The 26,097-nt window shown below is 45.8% G+C and overlaps 1 protein-coding gene across 3 annotated transcripts; it reads left to right on the top strand.

Annotated features, from left to right (window-relative positions):
* On the top strand, positions 1–25,544 carry ide (insulin-degrading enzyme). Of its 3 annotated transcripts, none has more exons than XM_080848961.1 (25): positions 1–122; positions 1,384–1,568; positions 2,696–2,903; positions 5,075–5,244; positions 6,062–6,184; positions 6,719–6,831; positions 6,973–7,135; positions 7,393–7,485; positions 7,590–7,681; positions 7,817–7,897; positions 8,361–8,464; positions 10,714–10,816; positions 11,359–11,481; positions 11,923–12,005; positions 13,569–13,713; positions 15,957–16,067; positions 16,306–16,426; positions 18,205–18,296; positions 19,049–19,160; positions 19,760–19,927; positions 20,307–20,579; positions 21,238–21,299; positions 22,489–22,561; positions 23,302–23,369; positions 23,699–25,544. In XM_080848961.1, the coding sequence occupies exons 1-25, from the start codon at positions 37–39 to the stop codon at positions 23,792–23,794; spliced, it is 3,048 nt and encodes a 1,015-aa protein (XP_080705087.1). In that variant the 5' UTR covers positions 1–36; the 3' UTR covers positions 23,795–25,544. The 3 variants fall into 3 exon arrangements, with proteins under 3 accessions (XP_080705087.1, XP_080705086.1, XP_080705088.1); XM_080848960.1 differs by lacking the exon at positions 13,569–13,713 and adding an exon at positions 12,775–12,919; XM_080848962.1 differs by lacking the exon at positions 13,569–13,713 and adding an exon at positions 12,775–12,919 and having other exon boundaries at positions 23–122; positions 1,400–1,568.
* Positions 25,545–26,097: the final 553 nt, after the last annotated feature.

Below are 26,097 nucleotides of genomic sequence, written 5' to 3'. Positions count from 1 at the left end.
CAGACGCATACGCTTTTTGTTATCGACGTCTGAAGAATGCTGCAATGTGTTAGCCGGCCGGCCCAGTTGACGAGAACCTCACTTATTTTAAGCACCTGTCGATATTTCACCAACGGTTTTAGGTAAGTAAGAAAGCGCCATAGTTGATGACCATCATGCGAAAGGCTTATTAAGTGTTTGGACACGATCGACTGCTGCTTTTGAACAAGGGTGTATTTGAAAGGTAACCTACCCAACACTAGCAGGCCTAGAGGGCTAATAAAAATCCAGAGCAATGCGTTCAAAAGAATGGATAGGTTAGCCAGCTAGGTTTAAGAAACGTATTATTAGCTCTGGAACCGTAAAAGTTAATCCAGTCATTTCAGATACAAATTTCACATTGGACTGTTTATTGTGTTGTTTGCATAATTATTTCAATTTGATACTTGTTGCTGTGTATATTGCTGCAGTAACATTCGCTAGCTATGCAAGCTACCTTGCTAGCTAGTTCAGCTTAGCTAGTGTTACTATGCGAAACCTAGTGCTAGCTAATGAGCGTAGTGTCCGGGGAGACTGACGTACAACGTTACCTAAGGTTAGCTCTGGCTAGCAAGCATGTTACCTTTTTAAATAGACAATTCTCTTGTCTAAAGCAGTGTTCTCATAATAATGTTAGTGAGACGATGTAATTCCCAGCTAGTCGACCACAGCATAATGTGCCCTCTATCTACTTTATTAAATCAGGTATTTACTGTTACTTTCACATGGGTCGGTGCAAGCTAACTTTACCCATCACTGTGAAGGCGTTTTTGGAAACAGACCAGTTTTAGCTGACTTGCATTTTTCATAGGCAAAATTATAGACACCACTTAAATATAACATTGACTAGATTTAGTTGGTGATTGACACAGTTTAGCGAGCTTTTCCAAACCCTACGTGAATAGGTAGAATGCCGGTAACGTAAGATGAGTAGACGGGGGTAGGTTACATCCTCATCGGTGATAGTGCCTAGCAGCAACTGTTGTTGCCACCTTGATATTTTTAAATACCTATGTAAAATAAGTTTGTACAGATCATTATTACGGCTGATGTCAAACATTACATGTAGGCTATTGAGAGGATGTACCGTCGTGTTTGCTAGATATTGTATATCTTTCCTAACCTAAGTAATCCAAGCAGTTTTACCAGCTCTCAGTATTTGGGCCCTGGTCAGACTGCATTGATTCAATTCCCAACTAAATTGGTAGGCAAAGTGTTGATTTGCTAATGCACCCCTTGTGGAAATATCATTTTAGTACATTGTTGCCGTCACCATAAGCTGGTTGATGTCAAGTAATCAGAAAATGCAGCTTGGACCCTGTGTGGTGGGGTCAGGTTGACACCCTTTCCCCCTCTTTACTGCAGCTTTTTGTCATCCCAGGCTCTCAGCATGACAGACCCGGCCGTGAAGAGGGTTGTGAGCGAAATCATCAAATCACCAGAGGACAAGCGGGTCTACAGAGGCCTCGATTTTACTAACGGCCTGAAAGCCGTGCTCATCAGCGACCCCACTACAGACAAGTCCTCCGCAGCGCTCGATGTCCACATAGGTGGGTACCGCCTCACAAGCCCCCCTTTCTGAAAGCAGTCTCCAGAATAACCTCACTGTCTACACATTGCCGACTGTCCCCTGCCACAGGTCCTGTCTTCCATACTAAAATATTTAGTTGTTTCCCTTAGGTCAGCAGTATTGTGTTTGTTACGCAAGACAGTGTACCACGCCAGAAAAGGCCCCAACCCTATACTAATCAGCACTTTGTAGTCTTCTGTGAAATGTTAGCAGTAGTACAGAATTGGGGAAAAAAACAACTAACATAATTGTCAAGTCAGCTCTGTTCAACACTTCTTAACATTTCTGTACCCTTCAAACACACACAGAGCATGCTTCTCTCCAATTAGTTACTCAACCTCTTGTAGGTTCAGGCCCTTCTAAATAATTCAGGTATTCCCTTTGGACGGTAATTCAGTTGTCTCTTTTAGGTGGAGGCATTCTATTTATGCTTTTAGCCAGAAACCCAACATGCTCTATGAAAACAAGCAGTTCATCCATTTCTGTCAATTTTACAGTTTCTATGCAAAGCCTTTTTCTAAATGTAAGGAAGACTTTAAAAAGCGATATTGGCAGTGAAGCGTTCAGTGAAAATGAAGTGCACACACTGGGAACAGTGGCAGAGTGTGCTGGTGTGGATGTAAAAGGGTTGGGAGAACTATGGAAGTATGACCTGAATTTGTCATCTGTTGTCTCGGATCAGAGCTAAGCTTCTTAGAAAACCAGTCTTTGTTTGTACAGTAGTGTAACAGTTGATGGTTTTCCTGTGGCCTGGCCTTTCACCACAAAGCTAGGGCACTTGTGGAATTTGACCTTTGATCATCTGCCTGTGTGTCAGGAAGTCACATCACATCATAAAATCCTATTATATCACCTACATCAGCTGGTCCACATATTGGAACCAGGTCAATTCCGACTAAAGTGGAAAAACCTCTCACGTCTCTGTCAAGTATAACGGGGTGAAAACCACAGCATTAGCTTCAAACAGCATGAGCAATCCATTGTAGCTGAATATAAGGCATGCGGCATGATACGCCTACAGGATTGTGTGCAAGTTAAAAATCTGAGTGTGTCTGTTGATATTTACCCACAGTGCACCTCTGCCTACCTGCTTTGCTTCTCACTCAGGTTCCCTCTCTGACCCGTGCAACATTTCTGGCCTGGCTCACTTCTGTGAGCACATGCTCTTCCTGGGCACGGAGAAGTACCCCAAGGAGAATGAGTACAGTCAGTTCCTCAGCGAGCACGCCGGCAGCTCAAACGCCTTCACCAGTGGAGAACACACCAACTATTACTTTGATGTGTCTCATGAACACCTGGAGGGGGCGCTAGACAGGTGAGTGAAGTGGTGGCGTCCCTGCTTTGACCTTTTTCTATCTTTTTAGCTGTGTAGCCTACATCCATCCAGGCATTACAGTATGTTGACTTAGCTGAGATTACAATAGCAAGGTAGAGTGTAATAGGCTTTAATGTGATGGCTAGATTTAGTAACCGTTTGCACACGTTGGAACCGTACCAATGTCGTTCAGCTTGTTAGATTTGTAGTGCGGATTCTGATTATGGCAGCCGTGGCGCAGTGAAGTCACACAGCAGTGAGATTTGTTCTAATGTGTGTGAGTCCTGCTAGATGTGTAGGCCCCTACTTGAGGCCTTGATACTGGGTGTGTCTGAGTCATGTTACAGGTGTAGGCCCATACATGATGCCTTGATACTAGGGGTGTCTGACGAATGATTACCTCCAGTGTGGACACCATCTGAAATGTCATCTCAACCGCTTGCTCGGCTGACTATAAAGAGCCACCTGTCAAGCTGCAGGTTTCTACCTGGTTGGTGTGTGCCTTTGTATCTGTGTAGGTGTGAAGCTTTTGAATAAGGCCTAATGTCCAGGACCATCTGGAAGACCTACCAGGCTCTAGTTTTCTACAGTGAATGGAATCGTGTTGCGTTTTTTCCCCCTGACCTGCAGATGCAGGGATCTAGGGTGCTTTGTGCCCAGTCTCGGGTTACGCCCCTGTGGATGACTTTGGGGTCGCATACAGCCTTGCAGAGTATTGTGTGACTGGTCAGTCATCAGGGCAGAGTATTCTTCTGTGTCCAGGATGCACAGAGCTCGTCTAGGTTTCCAGTTTGGAGTGGAACCTCTTTATGCATGATGCTTCATTTCTCTTGGGTTATCAATTTTATCAATAACAAAAAACATTTTTTTTGGACAAAAGCATCTGCTAAACATTGAACTAAAGACTATAACTTCTTAACATATTCTAAAAAAGAAGAATTTTGGTGGAATCATTGGTGTAGTGTTAAATGTTGTGTGCTTTTGTTGTAGTTTTAATTATGGCTTTTGTGCTGCTTACTATTGTTATGAAAGCTCTGGAATAAGAATAGTTTTCAGGGGGGAAAGGCATGGCCTCCTTGATGCCACTTTGCATTATGTAGTGGGTAGTTGGAGACCTGCTGTCACTAATGAGAGTAAGGTTTTCCTTAAAGGTAAATGTAAGCCCCACCCCCCAACTTCAGTGCAAGTGTCTATATTTCCAAAAATCTTCAGCCAGAAATTAAGTGGTTTTGAAATGTTACCTGTGTGTATGGAATTTATTTATTTTGAGACACCATTTCAACATATTAACAATCACAGGTTTGGGGTGTGTGTGATGTTTTATTTTCTTTTTCATATAGTTGTTTAGATAATAAAGGGTGATCCGGTCCACACACACACCTGAGCACTCAGTCATAGGGTTGTGTGTCACGTCAGACTGGTTTTCTCTCACTGTATTTCGAAAGGGCACGCTCCTCGAGTATAGTTAGGAAAGATGGTACATTATTTAGTTTGACTCCAAAGATCACCCAGACCACCTTTGCATAGCCATCATTATGGTGGCACAGATGGGTGTGAGGTGATCTGTTTAACTCAAAGGCAGAGCGTTTTCTCTGTGGTTATGTGTTGAAGCATGTTACAAATGGCCTTTATACCCAATTGTTTGATTTATATTCTTATTTACATGGCAGTTGAAACCTATGCAAATAGTTTTGCATACAGCTGCTATTATGCTATATACATGTGTCATTGGAGCTTAAGCTTCCTTCCTACATTTTGTATCCTAGAGGCTTTATCAACAGGAACACACAAAACAAAGTGTTTCCTTAAATTATCAGTATATAAAAAAAAAAAATGCGTGGGTGTGCCTGAAAAAACCCAGAGCCTAGGTATTATTTGTTTTGTATTGTATTATATGTTCTCCGCAAGGCTACCTCAGTGCACTATTGTACATGCTAATGCAGGCTCTTTCATGTTGGTGGGTCTTTGTCTCATGTTTTTCTACATTGTGTCTGTTGGTCTCTAATTTGGTCAGCTTTTGTGTGTGTGTGTGTGTGTGGTTGTGTGTGTGTGTGTGTGTGTGTGTGTGTGTGTTTTTCTGTTGGTGTATCCTCCCATCAGTTTGTTTCTTGATTAAGTTGACGTGGCCTGTGTGTGTGCACTGGTGTGCGTACGTGTGTATGTCCGTGCAGGTTTGCGCAGTTCTTCCTGTGTCCCCTGTTCGATGAGAGCTGTAAGGACCGGGAGGTGAACGCCGTGGACTCGGAGCACGAGAAGAACCTGATGAATGACGCCTGGAGGCTCTTCCAGCTGGAGAAGGCCACAGGGAACCCCAACCACCCATTCAGCAAGTTCGGGACTGGTAGGAGGCCTACTCTGCCCATCTTAAATTAATAGCAAGTAGGAGCTCAGAACAGTTGTGACTAGTGCTGTTTTTAGACATTTTAAAATATGCTGTTTATTCAGGCTCATGTAGACAATTCTGCTTGGATCATTTGGATTTGGATGGTTCATTTTGGCATGAGGTGAACCAGCCATCATCTAAACCTTACAAGGATGGAAATCTCCCTCAGTATATTTGCGTGGAGGCAGTGCAAAAGCCCTTACATGCCATGACTTGGATTTGGGTGTAATCAATGCGTCTCAACTAGATCAGTTTTATCTCGGATCTGTCGCCACTGGGGGGCAGCGTTGTCACGTCAAGCCTTACCCATGCTCTTCCTAGATTTCAGCTTGAACCAAAGGCATACATACAGGTGTCAGATGCCTGTGGGTTGTGTTGTCCAGCACTTGTTGACGTCCATGATGGTGTACGGATGAAAGCCCACTGGTGTATATACTCTGCAGCTTCTCCCACTCCTCTAAACTCAGAGCCATTTTCACAGCAGTGGAAAAGTGCACATTCAGAATGCATGGCACAGGGGGATGGAAGGGTATCACATAGACCCAATTGTGTTTCAGCGCTTTCATGGTTAAAAACCAAGACAGGAAAAGTCTCTTTAAACTCTTTATGTTAAGGGGAATGAGACTGCAGGATTTCCCAGTCTAGTTCAGATTCCTCTTGTGCTCTGTCTATGAAGGATTATTTACATTTAAGGTAAAAGGTGAGAAAGAGAATGTAGGTCCTCAGAGCAGCCAGCTGGAGGTGTAACGCCTTTGCCCCCCTCTTTTATTTTCAGGGAATAAGCTGACCCTGGAGACGAGACCCTGTAAAGATGGAATCGATGTCCGCCAGGAGCTGCTGAAATTCCACTCCACCTTCTACTCCTCTAACCTCATGGGTCTGTGTGTGCTGGGCAGAGGTGAGCTCTGGGACTGTGTGTGTGTGTATGCGTGCGCGTTTGCAAGCTAGAGACTAGGATAGAAGGCCTACCAAAACCAATTAGCTGAACAGTTTGTTGACACTTAAAGAAAGTGTAACATCTTCATCCAACATTATCCCTTTTGCAAATCATGGCCATGAATATGTTAGACCGACATGGGAGATCACTGATTAAGCATCTACCTTTGGCTAGTATTGGCTATTGGCAGTGTGGACGTCCATAGTTGCCCCTTGACTATTTGTCACCACTGTCTTGTACCTTTCTGTGTCTGGGTGTGTACAAAGACGTAAGTCGTTCACCAGCAAAAAAGTGTGGTCGCATTTTTGAATCCCAGTGAGATGGGCTTATGCCAAAGGACAAATGACATGGTGGATTGCACACAACATTCAGGAGCATTCGCATTAGAAAGGACTGGTTTAAAAACTGTGTGTGTGTTTATCATTTTAAAAGAAAATAGTTGAATGAGTCATTTCCTGCCAACTTCTTACACACTCTATGGTTTGTGCCTCTTAGAGTCGCTGGATGACCTCACCTCCATGGTGGTCAAGCTGTTTGGGGAGGTGGAAAACAAGTCTGTCCCTATCCCAGAGTTTCATGAGCATCCTTTCCAGGAAGAGCACCTTAGGGTGAGCTCCTGTTTGTTTCACAGACGCACAGACGCACAGAACCCCTTTGGTTGTGTTCCTCAAAGTGCCCAATGCGGTTTTAACAGCCCAGCAGAACGGCAGAAAATGAAAATGACTGTTCCTCTTTCTGTTTGTCTCTAGCAATTTTATAGTGTTGTCCCCATTAAGGACATCAGGAACCTTTATGTCACCTTTCCCATCCCCGACTTGCAAAAGTACTTCAAGTCCAACCCTGGCCACTACCTGGGCCACCTGATCGGCCATGAGGGTCCCGGGAGCCTGCTGTCTGAGCTCAAGGCTAAAGGTGAGTGATAGTTTTCATCAATGCGAATGGCACATGGGATCCATACGTTACCTGAACTAGCTGATTGGATGGAATAGCTCAGACTTTGGAAATTGACATGTATTGACCCGAAATGGGCAGGGACTTTTTTTTTTCTTTCTCCTGTACTTTAAAGTTTTGTTATTGACAAGCACCTTTGCGTGCCTGAGGCCGTGTTCTGAAACTGTTTGGGTTTGAATTCTGATAAGTGCTGACGCTAATGTCCTCTGTGGTTGCAGGTTGGGTAAACACGTTAGTTGGAGGTCAGAAAGAGGGCGCCAAAGGCTTCATGTTCTTCATTATAAACGTGGACCTCACTGAAGAAGGACTCTGTGAGTGTTCCCCCTCCGAGCTCTTCGTTTCTCTCCGTATGTGGTTGAAAATGGTTTGATGGCGTCACTATTAACCCGTGGGTGTGTCTGTGCCTTTTTTGCAGTGCACGTGGACGACATCATCTTCCACATGTTCCAGTATGTTCAGAAGCTTCGCACGGAGGGTCCCCAAGAGTGGGTGTTCCAGGAATGTAAGGTGAGTGGCGTGGGCTGTAGCCGTTGGATACCGCAGCCTCCTCCTGCTGCCGCTGGGACTCTCTTTAGACCTCTCTTTAGACCTGTGTCTGCTCGCTCATGCCTTTCTTTTTTTTGTCTTTCTCTTCCTACGCAGGATCTTAACAATGTTGCCTTTCGATTCAAGGACAAGGAGCGTCCTCGGGGCTACACGTCTAAAGTGGCCGGCTTGTTGCACGTAGGTTCCATCATCACGATCTCCGTGGGGAGCTGAAAAGGTTGTAGTCATGGTTACGAGCATGGCTCGGATCATCCGACTGCTGATAATTTGAAGCTTTGTGGGAGTGGGAGGTGTGAGGGCACATAATGGGTTTGTTCTCCCTTTGAGGGCTGAGACGTTCACCACCTGAGCCGCAAGGCTATCGTGGCAGTAGTGTAGCCACGTCTTCGACGCCGTATTTCACCTCCCGTCCACATGTTTGCTAGCTTTACAGAGGTTAAGCAGTTACTCAAGTCTCCCATGTATCATAATAGCACAATGAGAACTGGTAAACAGAGGAAAGGGGAAGTGTCACATTTTATGTTCGTTGCAGGAGCAGAGGTATTAACAAAATATGCCGAGATTTGACTCCGACATCCAGCAAAATTGTTTTGGATTCGCTCTCTCGTCCTCTTATGCTACACCGCACTTGTGTCTCCAGTATTACCCGCTGGAGGAGATCCTGGCAGCGGAGTACCTGCTGGAGGACTTCAGGCCCGACCTGATCCAGATGGTGCTGGATAAACTAAGACCAGAGAATGTCAGGTGGGTGCTGAACTGTGAACCATCCATTCTTTGAATGAAAATATTATGGGGGGAAAAAAATCTCTTCAAAGACACTGCAAGTTTTATAGGTGAAATGTAGTTTTAGGCCATCTTCTATTTATTGGTTGCACATCTGATCTATGTGATCCTTTTTCCAGGCCGTCAATTTCAGAAGTTATTTCAACTGTCCTCTTTCCTTGTGTAACATTTTAAGACCCACATTTTTCAGACGAATGGGTTCTCAGCGCCCGCACTTTGTGTCCTAAATGCTCTGAGGCGTTTTTGCTTCACTCCATCACTGTCAGATAAAGCGCTCTGATGTGGCCTCAGATCAGACACACTTTGCACTAGCCCCAAAACTTCAGATTGAAGAGGTCTGAGGGGAGTGTCTAGCAAGGTGTCCTTTTTTCAAATGTATTCTGGGCCGTTTTGTTGGATCTTTTTAGTTTGTGCCTTGAAATAGGGCTGAGCTGGGAACAGGAAACCCAGTGACCTGGTACGACTTTAAACACAGTTTATTTTTCTTCCGATTTTCAGGAATGTTAGGGGGGAGGGAGGGCACATTCAATTTCCTTTGCAACTTCAAAGGAAAGGTGTGTGTGTGTGTGGATTTTCTTTTGTACTTTTTCCCCCATCTTTTCTGTTGTTGATGGGTCTGGCCGGCCTACAGTCATCCTAACAAGCTTCTTGCCATTGCAAAAAAAAATGAAGAACACTTGCTTTAACGGTAGGCTTTTTCCAAAAGCCATCTCTATCCTAGCAGGCTTCTCGCCTGACTTTTGTCCTGGCTGCCAACATCATCTGCTGGTGGGGCCCAGGCTTGTGAAGAAGCCTGCTCTGGTGAGGACAGGACTGGCTGTGAGCTCATGCCTGCGCGGCAGACTTGGCCCCTGGCCTCCTCGCACAGATGTGCAGATGCCCCTGTAGGAGAGTGTGTGTGTGTGTGTGTGTGTGAAAAGAACCCAGGTGCCAAGTTACAGCATAGAGGTTGTGTGAGTGAAATGTGTGCTCATGCAGACCTCGCTGACTGCAGGTGCAGGACCGTAAAAACAAGTGAAAATGGTGGGGTCAGAAAGGGACTTCAAGGGGAAGACGTGACGTGTCTGTCTGCTATTTTTCTTAAGTTCCATTGGCGATTTTTATTGAGTCTCGAAACCTGTGTGGTCCTCACTGGAGAAATTAGTCCAGGGCAGGGAGAGAACCACAGCAGGGTGTGTGTGTGCCAGCTGGGCCACAGCAGTGTCTGAAGGCAGATACAAATGCAGCGCGGCTCTTCATGTAATCCCCTCTGGAAACCCAGCGGGCGAACCCAAAACACAAGGGGGAGCCGGGTCTCGTAGATGGCTTTAGAAATTGGATCAGCTTTGTTGGTCTGGCCTGTATACAGTTCCTTTAAAAACAACCTATGGTTCCCATGGTAACGTTTCATTTGCTGAGTTGAGCGGTCTCTTATTGGTTTTTAACATTAAATGACTGAATAACTGTCACCTATTCCTCTTTGTTTTTATTTCTGTACAGTAAATGTCTAGTGCAGCTGTGTGTGTGTTTGGGTGTGATTGCCTATGTGCAACATACATATTGGCTGGTCATTTGAATTTGTTTGTTGGATGGAGTTATATCAACTGGCCTGAGCAGACTCCAGTTATTCCCAAGGATCTGCTTGAGAATGTTAAGTCAGCAGAAAGAAAATCTAGCACTTTATGTTCCCTCAATTAGGCCAGCTTCCACACGTAATGTAAAATGTACCTTTAGGGCAACAAACTATATTTTGGGCCGTTTACATTGACATGTACATTCACTATATATATTTTATATTATTTGCTCACTGGATATCAGTCATATGACCTTGGCAGCTCCCTTTACCACTTAAAGTACTTTGTTTCCTCAATAGTTTTGTTGCTGTTGCATCTAGAGTTTAGTTTGCCCTGTGGCATAGACTCCTTGATGGTCATTGATTCTGCTCGCCCAGAATAGTGAGCCAGTTGTTCTGGGAGTTGTCCATTGATCTCAGGAGCAAGATGGCCAGGGCTCACCTCTAAACATAGTGTATCGATCTCACCGTGCGTCATACCACCCCAGTAACCTCCAAGCTCCTCATAATGCATGAGCTCCCTGGAAAAGGAAAGCAGAACAGATCTGGTTAAGGCACTTCTCTGTGTGTGTGTGTGTGTGTGTGTGTGTGTGTGTGTGTGTTTTGTTTCGAGAGATGGACAGAGTCAGTTCCCATGTAATCCTTTTTCTCCCTGCAGAGTTGCGGTGGTGTCAAAGTCATTTGAAGGACAGACAGACAAGACTGAGGAATGGTATGGCACTCAGTATAAACAGGAGGCCATCTCTGAAGAGGTTATTAAGGTAAGCCCTGCCTGGAGCTGGAACTTAATTAGCTTTTTGGTCCAGAACCATTTTTTTTTCCTAATAGACACGTAATCATAACTGCCCAAGCCTTCATTACCCATCACTTAGCTCAGCTTAATGTTTGCCGACTGAAACGGCTTGACGGGTGAGGGAAATGTACCTATGCTTCTGCTTGACATGGCCACGCTGCTGCTGCCCTCCACATCCCAGGGCATTTCTAAAATGGGTAAGCCTTTATGTAGGCTCAATGGCAGCCATTCTTCAATAGTGAGCCATTTCCTCTCCATTTCAATTTTCTGAGGGGAAATGCAGTGTGATTGCTCCCTCATCGGGTCCAAAGCCAAGGTGACTTTGAGGTGTGGGAAGGAAGCTGTAAGAGAGGGGGGGGGGGGGATGACGCACACGCTTACAGACTCCCCGCCTCAGTTTATTTGACGGGGGTTGTGTGTGTGTGCGTGAGGCAGAGAAGAGAAGAAAGCTGGGTAGCCTTGCACCCTCAACCCCCAGTTTCTGATCCTCCCTCTCGCGTGTCTTTACAGAAATGGCAGAACGCCGACTTCAACGGCAAGTTCAAGCTCCCCATGAAGAACGAGTTCATCCCCACCAACTTTGAGATCTACCCCCTGGAGAAAGACGCGCCTTCCATGCCCACCTTAATAAAGGTACGCTGCCACCGCCTCCACTACCCTTCCTCTATCCTCTCACTTCAAGGTTCTTTACAGTGTTTGATGACGGCTTTGTCAAATCCATGACCTTAAGTCTTTGAGACACCGAGACACGGTTCTCTCTCGTTCTGACACACACACACACACACACACACACACACACACGCACGCGCTTTAATTGTTTGGCTAAAGTGACGGCTGCAGTGTCTCAAGCGATTTGTTTGCCGTTGGAAAACGTTGCCGACGAGATGGCTCCCCAGAGCCTGGAACTTTGCAGTGCTGTTAAAAGAATGGAGTTATGGGACGGCAGAAGAAAGGGAATGGGCTTTGTAATATGATCAGCTGGCTATGTGTTGTTTTTCGAAACACAGGAGAGGAATCACACCTTCACTTGTGCTGTGAATCATGATTTCTTCTCTTCTACCTCCTTTCCAACAGGACACGGCTATGAGTAAGGTGTGGTTCAAGCAGGACGATAAGTTCTTCCTGCCCAAGGCCTGTCTGAACTTTGAGTTCTTCAGGTAGGTCACTAAGCAGTTTGACATGTTCACTCTTTTGGTTTCACCCCAGGGAACTTAGACCCACCACATGGAACCTAGACCCATCCCAGGGAACTTAGACCATTCCCAGTCAACCGTCATCCATTGTGGGATTTAGCCACTACAGGTCTAAAAGACATGTTTAGCCTAAGTTTGTAGAGGAATAGTAAATGTCTTTCAATGCTGCATTTAAATCTGAGATCCTAACACGCTTACTGCGCCACAGTTCTTTTCCTTGGCTGAAAATGTCTCCCTTTTGTCTGCATGGAAGGCACCTTGTGTACTAAATGGCTTAATGTGATGAGGGTTTTTTTTCTGCTTTGTTGGGCGGCTGTTCTTCTGCTTGGCCGAGCATGCTCAATCTGTCGCCTAATCTGCTGCCTGCAGTGCCTCTCTGCTGGATCTCACATCGTCCTTTGTGTCAAGTTTCGTTTTTTTTTGGGGTTGTATCAGCACTTACAATTGATGAATGAGAGTAACTAAGCCAAGACAAACAACAAATTATCGAAATAGGAATGTGTTCGAATCTGTTGAAAGTCTCGTTATGTGCAGCTATCTCCTTTTAAAGCAAACTTTTATTTTAAAACTTTTTATATTTGCCCTCTCTACACTAATCGACTTTCTCCTCCTCTTGTCTCTCACATTGTGTTGCAAACACATTTGCAATACCCTGTTACCCTTTGAAGTCCTCTATGTGTTGGTTTGTGTGTGTGTGTGTGTTTGGGTTCACAGCTACTGTTCTTTCCCACAGCCCGTTTGCATACGTGGACCCATTGCATTGTAACATGGCCTATTTGTACCTGGAGCTCCTGAAGGACTCCCTCAACGAGTATGCATATGCAGCCGAACTCGCTGGCTTGAGCTATGACCTGCAAAACACCATCTATGGGATGTATGTAAGTATCCAATGGCCGCCCGTCACTCTTACTCCTGTAGCCAATCACCATCCTGTGTGCTCCAGCAGCACCCACACCCCACTTCTCCCTTTGCGTGGAGTTTCTCAAGCCACTCCTCTGTAGAGACGCGTAGAGTCCCACCTCCCTCTGCCTTCTTATTCTTCCCCCTCACCCCCCTCTCTCGTCACCGGAGGGGCAGGCCTGTCATCCCTGGGAGGTGACCTGAGAGCTGTCCGTGTTCAGGGCCAACCCTCTTGGAGGACAGTCTCTTGGCAATGAGTGGAGGAGGTGGAAGTGCGAATATATACTTCTTAGTGGAGCAGCTCCACAGATGGTGTTAGTAAATGGGTCAGTTGAAGGAGTTGTGACCCATAGAGGCCTTAGCGGAAGCCGCATCTATAAATCAACGCTGACCCCCTTATTCTGGGGCAGGAAAGCTGGTCGACGGGCTGCATATCCATACTCTTCTTATCGCTCGCTTTTTACCTATCCTTATCAAATTCTGTTTTTTTCCTTTCTTTTTTTTCCCTCTGCTTTGTTTTTCATTCCTCTGTTATACCCCAGCAAATATTGTCCTTTTTTTGTTTATTTGGTTATGTTTTTTTATTTGCTTTTTGTTTATTGTTTGTTCATGTTTCTTCTCCGTTAGTCGCTACCTTTACACAGACCCCCTGCACTGCAACATGACCTACCTGTTTCTCAGGCTGTTGAAGGACGATTTAAAAGAGTATACGTATGCAGCCCGCCTGGCCGGGCTAGTCTATGGCATTGCCTCGGGCATGAATGCCATCCTCGTAAGTACAGAGTGCCCAGACTGCCACGCCCCGCTCTTGTGCCAGGGTGTGGGACCAGGGTCCGGGGGGGGTGGAGTTTTAAGCTTGGGAGTGCACAGGATTGGCTTGTGATTGGTTGTCTTGTTCTGGCTTTTTGGAGCACGTTTTCTCTGGCTTTGCGCGCCACTTTCTTTCTTTTTCTTTCTTTGTCGCTCTGTCTGTCTACCTCTCTTTTGATGTCTTTTTATGCTGTCCTCTCTTCATCTACTAGAAAAGAAGCACAATGCAGGAAGTTGAGACTGTCCCAGATGCGTGTGTGTGTGTGCGTCTGGCCTGCGTAATTGCATGGCGTGTATCTTGTAACAGTTCTTCTGTGTAGGCTACAGGTCTGCGTTGTAAGCGCTTGTATAGTCACTTTTCATTAAATCCATTTTATAAAGGTCTATGGAAAAACGGCAGGTTCAGTAGCTGTCACAGACTGCTGCATGTGCTTTAATGGCTACAAAACAACCTGACAGGACCTCCAAGAGAGAGTAGGCACAGAGACACACTCCCAACAGGGGACAAAGAGGATTCGGGAAGGTGTGTGTGTGTGTGTGTGTGTGTGTGTGTGTGTGTGTGTGTTTCCCCCTCCCGTCTCTGCCTGGAGAGTAGTGCTTAATTTGGTGCGACACTATTTTGTCTGCCGCTTCAAGTCAATGTCAGCCAGAGAGCATCATGAGCCTCGTCTCCTCGCCGTGCCCCTTCCGTCCCCAGTCTGTCTTATTTCTGCCTTTCAATCCAACTATTGTCACAGTGACTCAGCAGAAAAACCTCCACTGCACCGAACCGAGCTCATCAGCCCGAGCTCCAGCCGAAGCCGGGTGCTTTAGGAGGTCTGCGTCTGCCCTAGTCCCTTCTGAGGCGGCCTCTGTGTGAAAGGGGTTCTTCTATCCCCCAGAGCCAGTCGCACAAGGCTGAGAATAGCTCTGCAGGGTAAGCGAGGGAGATGGGATGCGTGTCTGCAAAATGGCTTCCAGTGTGACGGGCTCCCTTTAGTTGGTGTCACTCTCAGACTCTTGGGTGTGCTTCTTTTGAACTCTCAAGCTCGGATTTAGCGGGGGGGGATTTGTGTGTGAAGTAATCCTGTCTCTCCTCTTTTCCGCAAATCACGGCTCCTCTCTTTGTGTGTGTGTGTGTGTGTGTGTGTGTGTGAGAGTGAATCTATCTAACATTCAGCATTTTAGGTGGTTTACCCAGTTTAAAATTCTGCTTACAGAAGTCTATTTTGCATTTTTGCATCACTGCATGTCAGTGTTTCTGAAATGAATTTTGTGGAGGGTGTGACTGAGTGGGTTATTTATTTATTTTATATAAAGTTAGATTGCATTACTGGCCTTCACAGGAAGAGGGTGCTGCATAGGTGTGTGAGTTGATGGAATAGATAACTGCAGGGAGGGATAGGGAGTGAGACAGACCGAGGGAGGGATGGATGGATGGAGTTGAGTGTAGAACCGTGCAGCTGGGCTTTGCTGATTCATGGAGACAGGCTGTTTGACATGGTGGAAGGGAACAGGCCTTCAGATAACCTCTACTGTTATCTCCTCAAACAACATACACACACACACACACACACACACACACACACACACCCACACACAGTTTAGCAGTGGATGAGGCTGTCAGGCTATGAAGAGGGCTTAGATAACCGGACAGTGCCCTGAGAGAAACTATGGAGGGATGATGGGTCGTGTGTGTGTGTGGGAGGGGAGTAGGGTCGTCAGCGCTTCACAATGCACCAGTACAGATGGGCCTTCAAGGCTCTCGCTCACAGTCTGAGCTCCTTAGCCTCCTGTCAGGGATCAGGTTTAGGGGGGCAAAGCAGAGGCTCTCAGCCCAGCTCTGTCCAGTCCAGCCGGGGTCGGCACATCACGTCTCCCTCTGTCCCTCTGGATGCCACACGTTTGGCCTGGTTACCACTTGGGAAGCCTTTTTTGATGAGGTCAGCGTTTCACTTTCAATGTGACAAAGCAACTGAGCGGTCTGTGTGTGTGTGTGTGTGTGTGTGTGTGTGTGTGTGTGTTTTAAAGCTATGTGTGTTTATGTTTGACGTGCACACGATTATTTATCCACTCCTCTCAATCCCGCTGGAAGCTGCCCCTAACCCCCTTATTCATCACATCAACACCTCCTATGTCTAGCGCACACACACACACACACACCCTTCCCTTGTATTCTAATGTCACCTGTCTCTCACCCCTGTCTCTTCCTGTCGTGTCACCCAGCTCTCTGTGAAGGGCTACAACGACAAGCAACACATCCTGCTCAAAAAGATCGTGGAGAAAATGACCACCTTTGAAATCGACGAGAAGCGCTTCGACATCATTAAGGAAGCGGTAAGGACTTGCCACCAGGGGAACCTAATTTCCTAGTAGCTTAGCAACCAGCTGAAACCATTGGATAATTTGGATAACTACTTTAGTCATATATTACATATGAGAGTACCGAGTGTGAGGATAGGGTTTGTGTGCTGGTTCTGTAGTGTTTGTGCGGTTCCTAACTAAAGATGCCAGCAGTGACTTAGTGAGTAAGTTCTGATGCTAATACAGTATTGGGTGTGATTTATGCTTGCAGTACATGAGGTCGCTAAACAACTTCCGCGCAGAGCAGCCTCACCAGCATGCTATGTACTACCTCAGGCTTCTGATGACCGAAGTGGCCTGGACCAAAGATGAGCTCAAAGAGGCTCTGGAGGGTGAGGGGAGAGACACACACACACACACTGTCTTCTTTTGTTTGTCCTTTATGAGCTACTGTAGAAACATGACATGTGGATGAAGACCCCCTCCCTATGTAGATACGAAGTACTTATTTAAAGGTAATGAAAACACAACAAATTGTACTTACAGGTCACCAATTATGAGTCCTAAAGTCCATTTCTGCTAATGGATTTAACATTTTTTTTGTATTACTTTTTTATTTATTTAAATGAGTAAAACAGTCTTCATGCAGGCGCAGAACGTTATGTTGGCTGTTTTTAAATTCTATTTAGGCTAGCTTGTCAGCTCGGTCGTTCCACTGATAAAATGTATTTCCATGGTTACGCAACATTAAGTTATACCACTTGTCACGATGAGAGAAACCATTTCTACCAAAGTGAGTGTGTTGGGGTGGATATCGACACAACACAATAAATGTAGATAGTGCAGTTTGCCATTTCCTATCGATATAATTACTTTTCAAACTTTCCAGATTCAAACTTCCCAACAGGATCTACCTCATACATGTTTTGAAATATGAAAGTGCAGAAAGACCATGGTGAGCGCTGAATGATCACAATAGATTGTGTTCTGGCTCTGCAGAGGAAATCGTCCATAATGATTTACGTCATAGGTGCCATTTTCAATTCAAATTCACTCTGTGCAGCCCAGCCGGCGTAGCGCCGAGTGCTAATCTAGACGTCTAATCTAGCCGATTTAATCTCCACATGTAAACACACACATCCCTTCACAGACGGTCACTAGCACACAGTGCAAATCAGGGTGTGCTCCATTCTTGTGACCTCAAAGTCAAAGCCTGAAATTTCTCTCTGGTGGCTGAAAGGGATGAAGGGATATTCGACTCCAAAAGTGAAAACACAGAGTAGCATGGTTGTACACACACTTTCTCTCTTTCACTCTCTCTCTCACACACACACACACAGTATTGTTCCATACATGAGTAACTGTCTGGGCGCTGTTGGTTTTTATGAGGCCCAGTGATGCTGGATTAAGTGCTGGAGCAGATGTCAGACAGGTTGTGTTCTCATGCTTGTTAAACCTCTATAGGCACATCCAGTATCCAGTACATCACTAGGCTGGGACTCAACCCACAGATTGATCCTCTCTGTCTCTTCCATTTATATTTGTTGTTCTTGTCCCCAAATGGCCTGTTTCTCAGCACTGTCCTCTGTTTGTGTGTCCATACATCTGTCTCTCAGCACTGTCCTCTGTTTGTGTGTCCATACATCTGTCTCTCAGCACTGTCCTCTGTTTGTGTGTCCATACATCTGTCCCTCAGCACTGTCCTCTGTTTGTGTGTCCATACATCTGTCTCTCAGCACTGTCCTCTGTGTGTCCATACATCTGTTTCTCAGCACTGTCCTCTGTTGTGTGTTCATACATCTGTCTCTCAGTACTGTCCTCTGTTGTGTGTCCATACATCTGTCCCTCTCCCTCCCTCCTCACCTTTACTGCTCATCTCTGGCTGCCTCTCCGTCACTCTGCACTCTCTGAATCTGGGTCAGACACAGTGTGAATATTGAGTGGCCATCCTACGCAGTCAGGAAGAGCGAGCGAGACGGAGAGTGTGTGTGTGTTTGTGTGTTTGTCTTGTCTGTCAGCAAGTGTGTCTGTGAGGAGACAGTGGCGCTGTCCAAGCAGACTTGGTTGCCCCCCTTTTTCAGACCCAAGCTGATTGCACTGGCGGCAATGCCGATGATGAGTGTGCGCTCTGCACTTGATTAAATGGGTCTGTCTGAATTCTCTTTTGCAGATGTCACGCTGCACCGACTCAAGGCCTTCATTCCGCAGCTGTTGTCAAGGTTACACATAGAGACTCTTATCCATGGCAACATCACCAAGCAGGTTTGTTAATGTGTGCTCATCACGTCAGCACATTAATGAAAGATAAGTGAGTGTGTGTGAGTGAGAAATCAGGAGACGAGCTATGTCAGCTCGTACTTCTAAATCTATCAACAGATACAACAGAGTCCCTGCAGATAGTGTGTGTGTGTGTGTGTGTGTTTGTGTGTGTGTGTGGCCGGCCTAGAAGGTGATTAGGAAACGGTCACCAGAGAGCTTGAGGCCAGACCTGCACTGATTGAAGTTCTCTGAGGCCAGAGCCGACTCCGGCCCAGTGGCCATGACTGCGATTCGGCTGCAGCCTGATGCAGCGTGTGGGGCTTAACAGATTTAATTTCACCGTCCCCGGCCCTCTGCAGTGCCTCGTGTAATAAAGTACCTCGTAGCTTTACTTCCAATGGCACCGAAAACCATTTATCAGCCTCCGGTTGCAGCTGGTAGGCCATATATCACACCATATAAACACATCTGAGGATTTTCAATGCCCCCTGATTACTGAAGCATTTCATGCCAGAGACCTGTTTCCCCTCAGCCTGCATCCTTCATGCTCAGCATACAGGATCCGGAAGGTTCTTCAGGGAGATGAAAGTGGTGGATGACCGTACGATGCCTACGGAATGGCTTCTGAAGAGTGTATATGTTCATTCAGTCACATGAAGTGTAGTGGTGGTTGTTGTTGGCAAATCTTCCAAGCTCAGAGCGATCTGTTGGTGGCAGCTCATTGTTCTGCTTCTCCTTCTCTCCTGCTCGTTTAGTCGGCCTTGGGGATGATGCAGATGCTGGAGGACACACTCATTGAGCACGCTCACACAAAGCCCCTCCTGCCGAGCCAGCTGATTCGCTACAGGGAGGTACAGGTGCCGGATGGTAAGTGGAGCACACTGTCCATCTCTGTTTAACTCTCTCTCACACACACACACACACACACACACACACACAGTTCCAGTCCTCTTAGGTTCTGTCCCCCATCTAGATTCCCCCCCTCCCACACACACACACACACACACACCTGTACCAAGAGAGATTGTTGTGATGTCTTTTCTGAAGATACGGCACAGTTACCCAAGTTATTTGAAATCCCACCAAGTCATGTGCCTCCTTTGCAAACTCTGGGAGAGTTTGTGCTGTCCTCCATATGAACTGCTGGTGAAGAGCATTACCACTGCATCTCCCCTAAAGCCAGTCTCTCTCTAGCTCTCTCCCTGCCCCCCCCTCTAATTTCCTGTGGATTGTTAAACTGTCAGAGCGGTTTTGTAAGCCAAAGAGTCTGCAGAGGAAGGGAATTAAATTGAAATGCATGTTGCCAAATCTCACTTGAAATATAACATCATTGTGGACTTGGTGTCAAAAATTCAAAGGCTCAATTTAATGCTTTAGCCGTAGGTGTCTTTTTTTCAATTGAAATATATCCGTGTGTGTGTGCGCCCTGTTTGGATATTAAACTTGTGTTCATGTGTGTTTGCTAGGGGGATGGTTTGTGTACCAGCAGAGGAATGAGGTGCACAATAACTGTGGCATAGAGATCTACTACCAGACAGAAATGCAGACCACCCATGACAACATGCTGCTGGAGCTCTTCTGCCAGATCATCCACGAGCCCTGCTTCAACACACTGCGCACTAAAGAGCAGCTGGGTAAGAGAGACACACACACACACACGTATAAACATTTGATTTACAACTAATTTAGTTTTTTATTTAATCTTTTTTGACTGACTTGATAAGAGGAGATAAGTATATTTACAATGACCACATTCAGTTTAAAATACAGATCAAACAGTGGAGCAGATTCAGTTTGAAATACAGCTCAAACAGTTGAGCAGATTCAGTTTGAAATACAGATCAAACAGTGGAGTTTACGGCTCCATATTGCAGAGTTGGATGGTGTAGATGTAGACAAAGGTGTAGATGTAGGTGTAGATAGCTTTAACAGTGCTGATGCTTTAAGAGTGCCTGACTGGAAACCACAAAGCAGAGGTTTAATGATGGACGTCCTCTTCATCCTCTGCCATAGGCTACATAGTGTTCAGTGGCCCTCGACGGGCCAATGGCGTGCAGGGCTTGCGCTTCATCATCCAATCAGAGAAGGCGCCCCACTACCTGGAGAGCCGCGTGGAGGCGTTCCTGCGCGCCATGGAGACGCTGCTGACGGAGATGAACGAGGAGGCCTTCAACAAGCACATCCAGGCCCTGGCCATCCGACGCCTGGACAAGCCCAAGAAGCTGGCGGCCGAGTGTGCCAAGTACTGGGGCGAGATCATCTCCCAGCAGTACAACTTCGACAGAGGTGAGGGTGGGCAGGAGGCCGTGAGGGAGGGAGTATGTGGGGCAGTGGCATCAGTGGGCCGGAGTGTGTCTCTTTGTGCCTGGCGGGGCAGGGAATAGGTTGACACAGGGACAACACGGGTGGATTGGTTCTTTCCAAAGGTCCACCCCAGGTCCAACAATGATGTTCTGCAGATGGGAATTTGAGCAGGTTGCCCTTTACCCTGCAATTATTACTTTGTATTTTGACCCAGGAGACCATTGATTAGGTCATCTGTCTAGTATTTTTATTGTTTTTCAGAGATGAAGTTGCATGTTTTATTAGTATTTAGTAGTATTATGTTTTTGTGAGTTTTCCTTGATTACAACTTAATACGATAAACATACAACAATGGATAATATTGTTATAATATATGTAATAGCTTTAAAATACACAACAGTAGCCATCTTAACCATCCTACCATCACTCAGTTCGTTATGAGTGATGTTGAGTGTGAGACATGGCCTAAAAGTGTGTGTTATACAGCCCAATGTAATGGCTTTAAATTAACCAACAGTGGTAAGACGGTAAATCACTCTGATGACCCCAAGAAGAGAATGCAGTATTATAGAAATTACATTTCGTGTTGTCGTGTCGTTCTGATGACTAACTGAGTCTAACTTTGTTTGTCTTCTTCCAGATAACATTGAGGTGGCCTACCTGAAGACGTTGACAAAGGAGAACATAATGCAGTTTTACAGGGTGAGTCTCGCCCACTTTCATCCTTGAAATAACATTGATTTCACATTATGACTAGAGAGGATTTGGCCTGCCTGGTCTCCATGGTGATCTGTTTCAAATCCAGTGCATGGGGGCGGGGGGTGCAGCGGCTTAGGAGTTGCATGTCAATGTGTCTGTGTTTTAACCAGAGTCACATGGACCAGTTTTGGCAGATGTAGGTTGGTAGTATGCCCACCTGGAGTACTGCCTACTTTTTGCAATAAAAGGCCTATTTAGTTTATATAAGTTTTCATTTACATGTGTTGCATGTAGATTTTCATACAGGGAAGGAAACCATGTTTGGTCAGTCTGTTTTAATAGTGAATGTGACTACTCGCATGTGGCTTTGGCCTACTACTGACCCTTTAGCCCGCTTCACAAAAATCTGTGTTGCGTATTGATATTCAGCCTAAAAATACCACGATGTGATTTAAGTCCATATCGCCCAGATGAGTGAGTGTTCGCTTCGTGTGATCCCCTCGTCAGCGAAAAGTATAGAGCTTTAAAATAAATAAATAAACATTTCAGTGCCCATTTTCATCCCATGGCCCCACTCACTCTAATGAATTTATAAGAGCACGGCTACAGTCGCCAAGGAGGGCATTAAAGTATTATACAGCACAGAGCCTTAAAAATATGCCAGTGCCACCATATTTATTACCCACCACCACTTGCACTGAGCGGGGCAAACCCAGCTTCCTGATGAGTTGGGTGTGAGACATGGCATAAAAGTGTGTGTTATACAGCTCAACGTAATGGCTTTAAAATACACTACAGTAGCCAATCACTCTGATGGCACCCAAAAGAGAAGGGCCTCCAGATGAGTTGATTGGGACTGATGTTGAGTGTGTGTTTCTTCTTGGAAATCTGCAGTCCTAGACACAGCTGTCACAGGCTGTAAGACTGCGGTGGGCTTGAGCCCCATGGCCAACACGGCTGCTGAGGGTGCGTGTGTGCGCATGCGTTCGTTTGTGTGTGCGTGGTCATGTCCCCATCATAAATCCTGTCCCAGTTCTCTCCTCTTCCTGGGATTATCTGCCCAAGTCCATTATTTTCTGCACGGAGGAGCACATCCCTTCATTTACATTCACTACACAAATGGATTGACTTTTTTCTATCCCTTCTTTTCTCCCAAATCTCTCTCTCTCTCTCTCTCTCTCTCTCTCTGCAGGATCTGCTAGATGTCGATGCAGCCAAGAGACACAAGGTGTCTGTGCACGTCCTCTCCAGGGAGATGGACTCCTGTGAGTAGAGACATTGCTCTTCCTAGAAACCCCAGCTCTCTTCCTTTCAGGGTGCTTCCACCCTAGAGCCTCTGGGGTGGACTGACTTGTGTTCGCCCAAAGGGACTGGACCCATGTCCTCCAGATAACGGGGGTTGGGTACCCTGGTGCAGTACTTATTTTGTGTGAAAGCCATGAGATTTAAAACCAGAAAGTAAACACCATTGATTGTCCTGCAATAAAGAAATCGCTTTTAAATGTGGAAGAATTAACTAACATGCCGTTTTCTAAATTGCTAACAATCTTAATAGATAGGGAGAAGACAGCTGCGTAGCAACTGGGTGCGGGTGTTTGCAGCTTTGCTTGCAGAGCTGGTTCATCTCGCATTGCCACCTGTCTCCACAAAAACCTTATCCAAGCAGCTTGCATAATTCACGGCAGAGCGGAAATAACCAAATTACCAAAAAAGATACAAAAAAGAAATGGTGCGGCTTTCCATTTTTAGATAAACAGACTATGATTCACAACCGAACAACGTAATGTGAAACTAGACCTACAGGGGGAGGGGGAGGGGGGATTGGGGGAATAATCACACTCTAGTTTGGATCAGCAAAGCACACCAAATATATAAACGGCTTGCACGTCTCCTTTTCTGTATTTCTCATGTGTTGCATCACACTCTCCTCATCTCTATTACCCATACACCCCCCTCAAAAACAACCAGATCTTAAGTATTTTGATTTTTCCTCCGTCTGTCCCAGGCCCAGTGGTTGGCGAGTTCCCCGCTCAGAATGACGTAAACCTGCCTCCCGCTCCCTCTCTGCCCCAGGTAAGCTCCAGCCAAGAGCACACGTGACGATTGGAACGTATGACTGCCTTATAACCTCCTGCAGCAACTGCATGCTGCATTTCAGATTTGTCCATGTGGATTCTCTAGTTAAAGTTAGCTTGACCCAGGATGTAGAAATGAACACTGTTGTCTGATTCAGAAACTAATATTAGAAGACACTGAAGTTTGGAGGATTAACACCTTCATACTCATCATGATGATAGTCCATAGAAAACAGCATGTAAAGAGATGGGGTCGATATTGGTGTCTGGGTCAGTGATTGGTTCGTTGATGTCTGATGATGTGCTTGTCTGGTGTGGTGTCCACAGCCGGTGGTGGTGCAGGACATGACGGAGTTCAAGAGGAGCCTGCCTCTCTTCCCGCTGGCCAAACCGCACATCAACTTCATGGCTGCCAAACTGTGAACACCCACCCCCCCCTCCCCTTCCCTCCCCCAAAGCAGTGTGGGATTGCCTTGGACGCAGGAACCCACCGCCCCCCCACGTGTAGTCCCGCATCACCCTTATGGAACTGGAGCTAGAAGCGCAGTCACTTTGAATGAGCTTGTGAGTTTGCGTGCGTGTTTGTGAATGTGTGTATGTTTGAGTGTGTGTGTGTGTGTATCTGTGTTGAGTATATACTTGGTCGGTTGAGGCTTCGGAAAGTGGAGATCCAAGTCACAGGACTTGCCACTCTGCAGTCCCTCTGACCATAGTCGAGTGTGAGATGTAGTGGCCACAAAGCACTTCAGCTCTATAAAGCGTTTCAGTGACAATGTGAGTAAAATGCACTGACAACATTGTGTAGGAAGTAGAAGATAAAAAAACTAAAAGATGAAATATGCATATCATCATGGCCAGCACACCCCTGGCTCTGGACCCTTGTAACAAGCCACGTGAGGCCTACGTGGTTTCCTTTTCCATCGGTACATTTAGATCGGATGAATGTCGTCTTAGGTTCTTTCTGTTCATAGTCAGCTAGAGACAAGCAAAGGAACCACCTGGAAAACCCAGACTCGATTAAATTGAAGCCACCTCGATTAGTTCAGCCATGCCAGGCCAACACCCAGTGGTACTGGCAGAATGGTTTCCATCTCATTGAGATGTCAGCCTTATGCAGAAGTTTCATCTTAGTACAGATTTTTTGAATTCGGACCCTTTTTTTTTGTATGTAGACAAGTGTTGGGGTGCTTTGAAGAGCTGCTTTTAGACCGCTAAGGAGATCATATTAAATAGTGTCTGGTGTGTCTGTTTTATTATTTGTTTCTCTTCGTTTTATGTCTAATCAGTGCTTTTTAAAGGGGTGTTGTCCAAGCATCTACTCAGGGTGACCCCAATGACTGATTTTATTTGCAGATTACGAATGAAAAAAAATAAACATTTTAAATGCCCATGTTTTTGTTTTTTTTTGTTGGTTTTCTTTGCATATCTCTGTAGGATTTTTCACAAGCTTTTAAAATATGCAGGCCTGGATCAGAAAAGTGATAGCTGGAGAAGGATGTATAACTGTCATAAAACTTCCTTTTCCTTTTCCTAGTTTTTCTGGAAATGCTGGCTAGTGATTGGTCAGTCCCTTGTGATGGGTATCATTAGACAGTGTTGGTTGGAGATGATCTTTGAATTGGTGGTGAAGCGCCCCATTCTGCCCAAGCAGCTTCATCATTTGAGATGCTGAAGATGGACTGGGAGTATGGACCAGTCCCAGGGTTGAGTTCATAGAGAAGGATGTGATTTTGCTGACCCTTTAAAAGTTTTCGAATATAAGAGTGCTGACGTGATCTCGAGCAGTGACCCACCCTCTGTAAATATGCACCTCTTCAAACAAGCAATAACAACAGAAGCTCAGGCCTGAAACTCCAGCCTAGGCAGCGCTTGGTTCTGCCAGCTTCTGCCTCTTCTACACAGCCTACCGTCAGAGAGGTGGGAAGGTTAGGAAAAAAGATCTGGGTGGTTTCGTTTGTAGGCCTCATCTTCTGGTCGCTATCTTCCATTTCCTTCTCGCATTTCGAGCTTTCTTTCTAGGGGTTCTCGTGTGATTGTGCGGATGTTGCATGCGGTCGTGGCAGCGCCATATGAAGTTCACTAGCTTCATGTCTCAGGTGTTAAGTCTTGCCAGACCAGACCACCACCAGTCCGTAGAGTTTCTTTCTTTTATTTTTTTTTTCCTCATACAAAACGAGCTGAAAGCTTGTGAAAGTTCTCAGGCCTCAACAAAACAATAGTAAATGCTGCATCTTACTGTAATAGAGATTTTCGATCACTTGACTGAAACATTTTATAGATAAACATATTCATGTAGGTAAAAAAGCCTGACCTCTTTTAGTTGTTAATGACTTGATTTTTAAGCAGTGCAGCGGTCTACAGCAATCCAGCATCTTACTGCTCTGGCTCCGTTATGTGACGGTCAGGCTTGAGGCATCTGCTCCATTCTTGTCTTGTGGAAGTGTTCATGGCCAGAGCTTATCCATGTGGCTCCATGGACCTCCATCAGTTCTCACTGTGAAGGGTTCAGCCCCAGGTGTGTGTGTTCGACCTCTGAATTATAAGGCCTGTGGAGACCAAGAACATTGTTAAGATTATTTCGAGGATCCTTTTAATTATCCTTCCGCTCAAATGCTTTTGGTGAACAGGGCCCAGGGCATATGTACCACGTGGAATGCTGTGATGTGTTTTTCAAGCTGTTGGGGTGTCAATAGACCGGCTGCATGATGGCCTCTTTGATTTCCGAT

The sequence above is a fragment of the Sprattus sprattus genome (assembly GCF_963457725.1).
Source record: "Sprattus sprattus genome assembly, chromosome: 12".
Taxonomy (NCBI): domain Eukaryota; kingdom Metazoa; phylum Chordata; class Actinopteri; order Clupeiformes; family Clupeidae; genus Sprattus; species Sprattus sprattus.
Note: the sequence above shows the minus strand (reverse complement) of the source record. Positions and strands in the feature narration are given on the sequence as shown.

Bases quoted from the DNA above. Each gene is read 5' to 3' on its own strand.
- ide (XM_080848961.1), top strand. From the start codon at position 37: ATGCTGCAATGTGTTAGCCGGCCGGCCCAGTTGACGAGAACCTCACTT. The intron at 21,300-22,488 runs GTGAGTCTCGCC...CTCTCTCTGCAG, and splicing joins ACATAATGCAGTTTTACAGG to GATCTGCTAGATGTCGATGC. The intron at 22,562-23,301 runs GTGAGTAGAGAC...CGTCTGTCCCAG, and splicing joins CTCCAGGGAGATGGACTCCT to GCCCAGTGGTTGGCGAGTTC.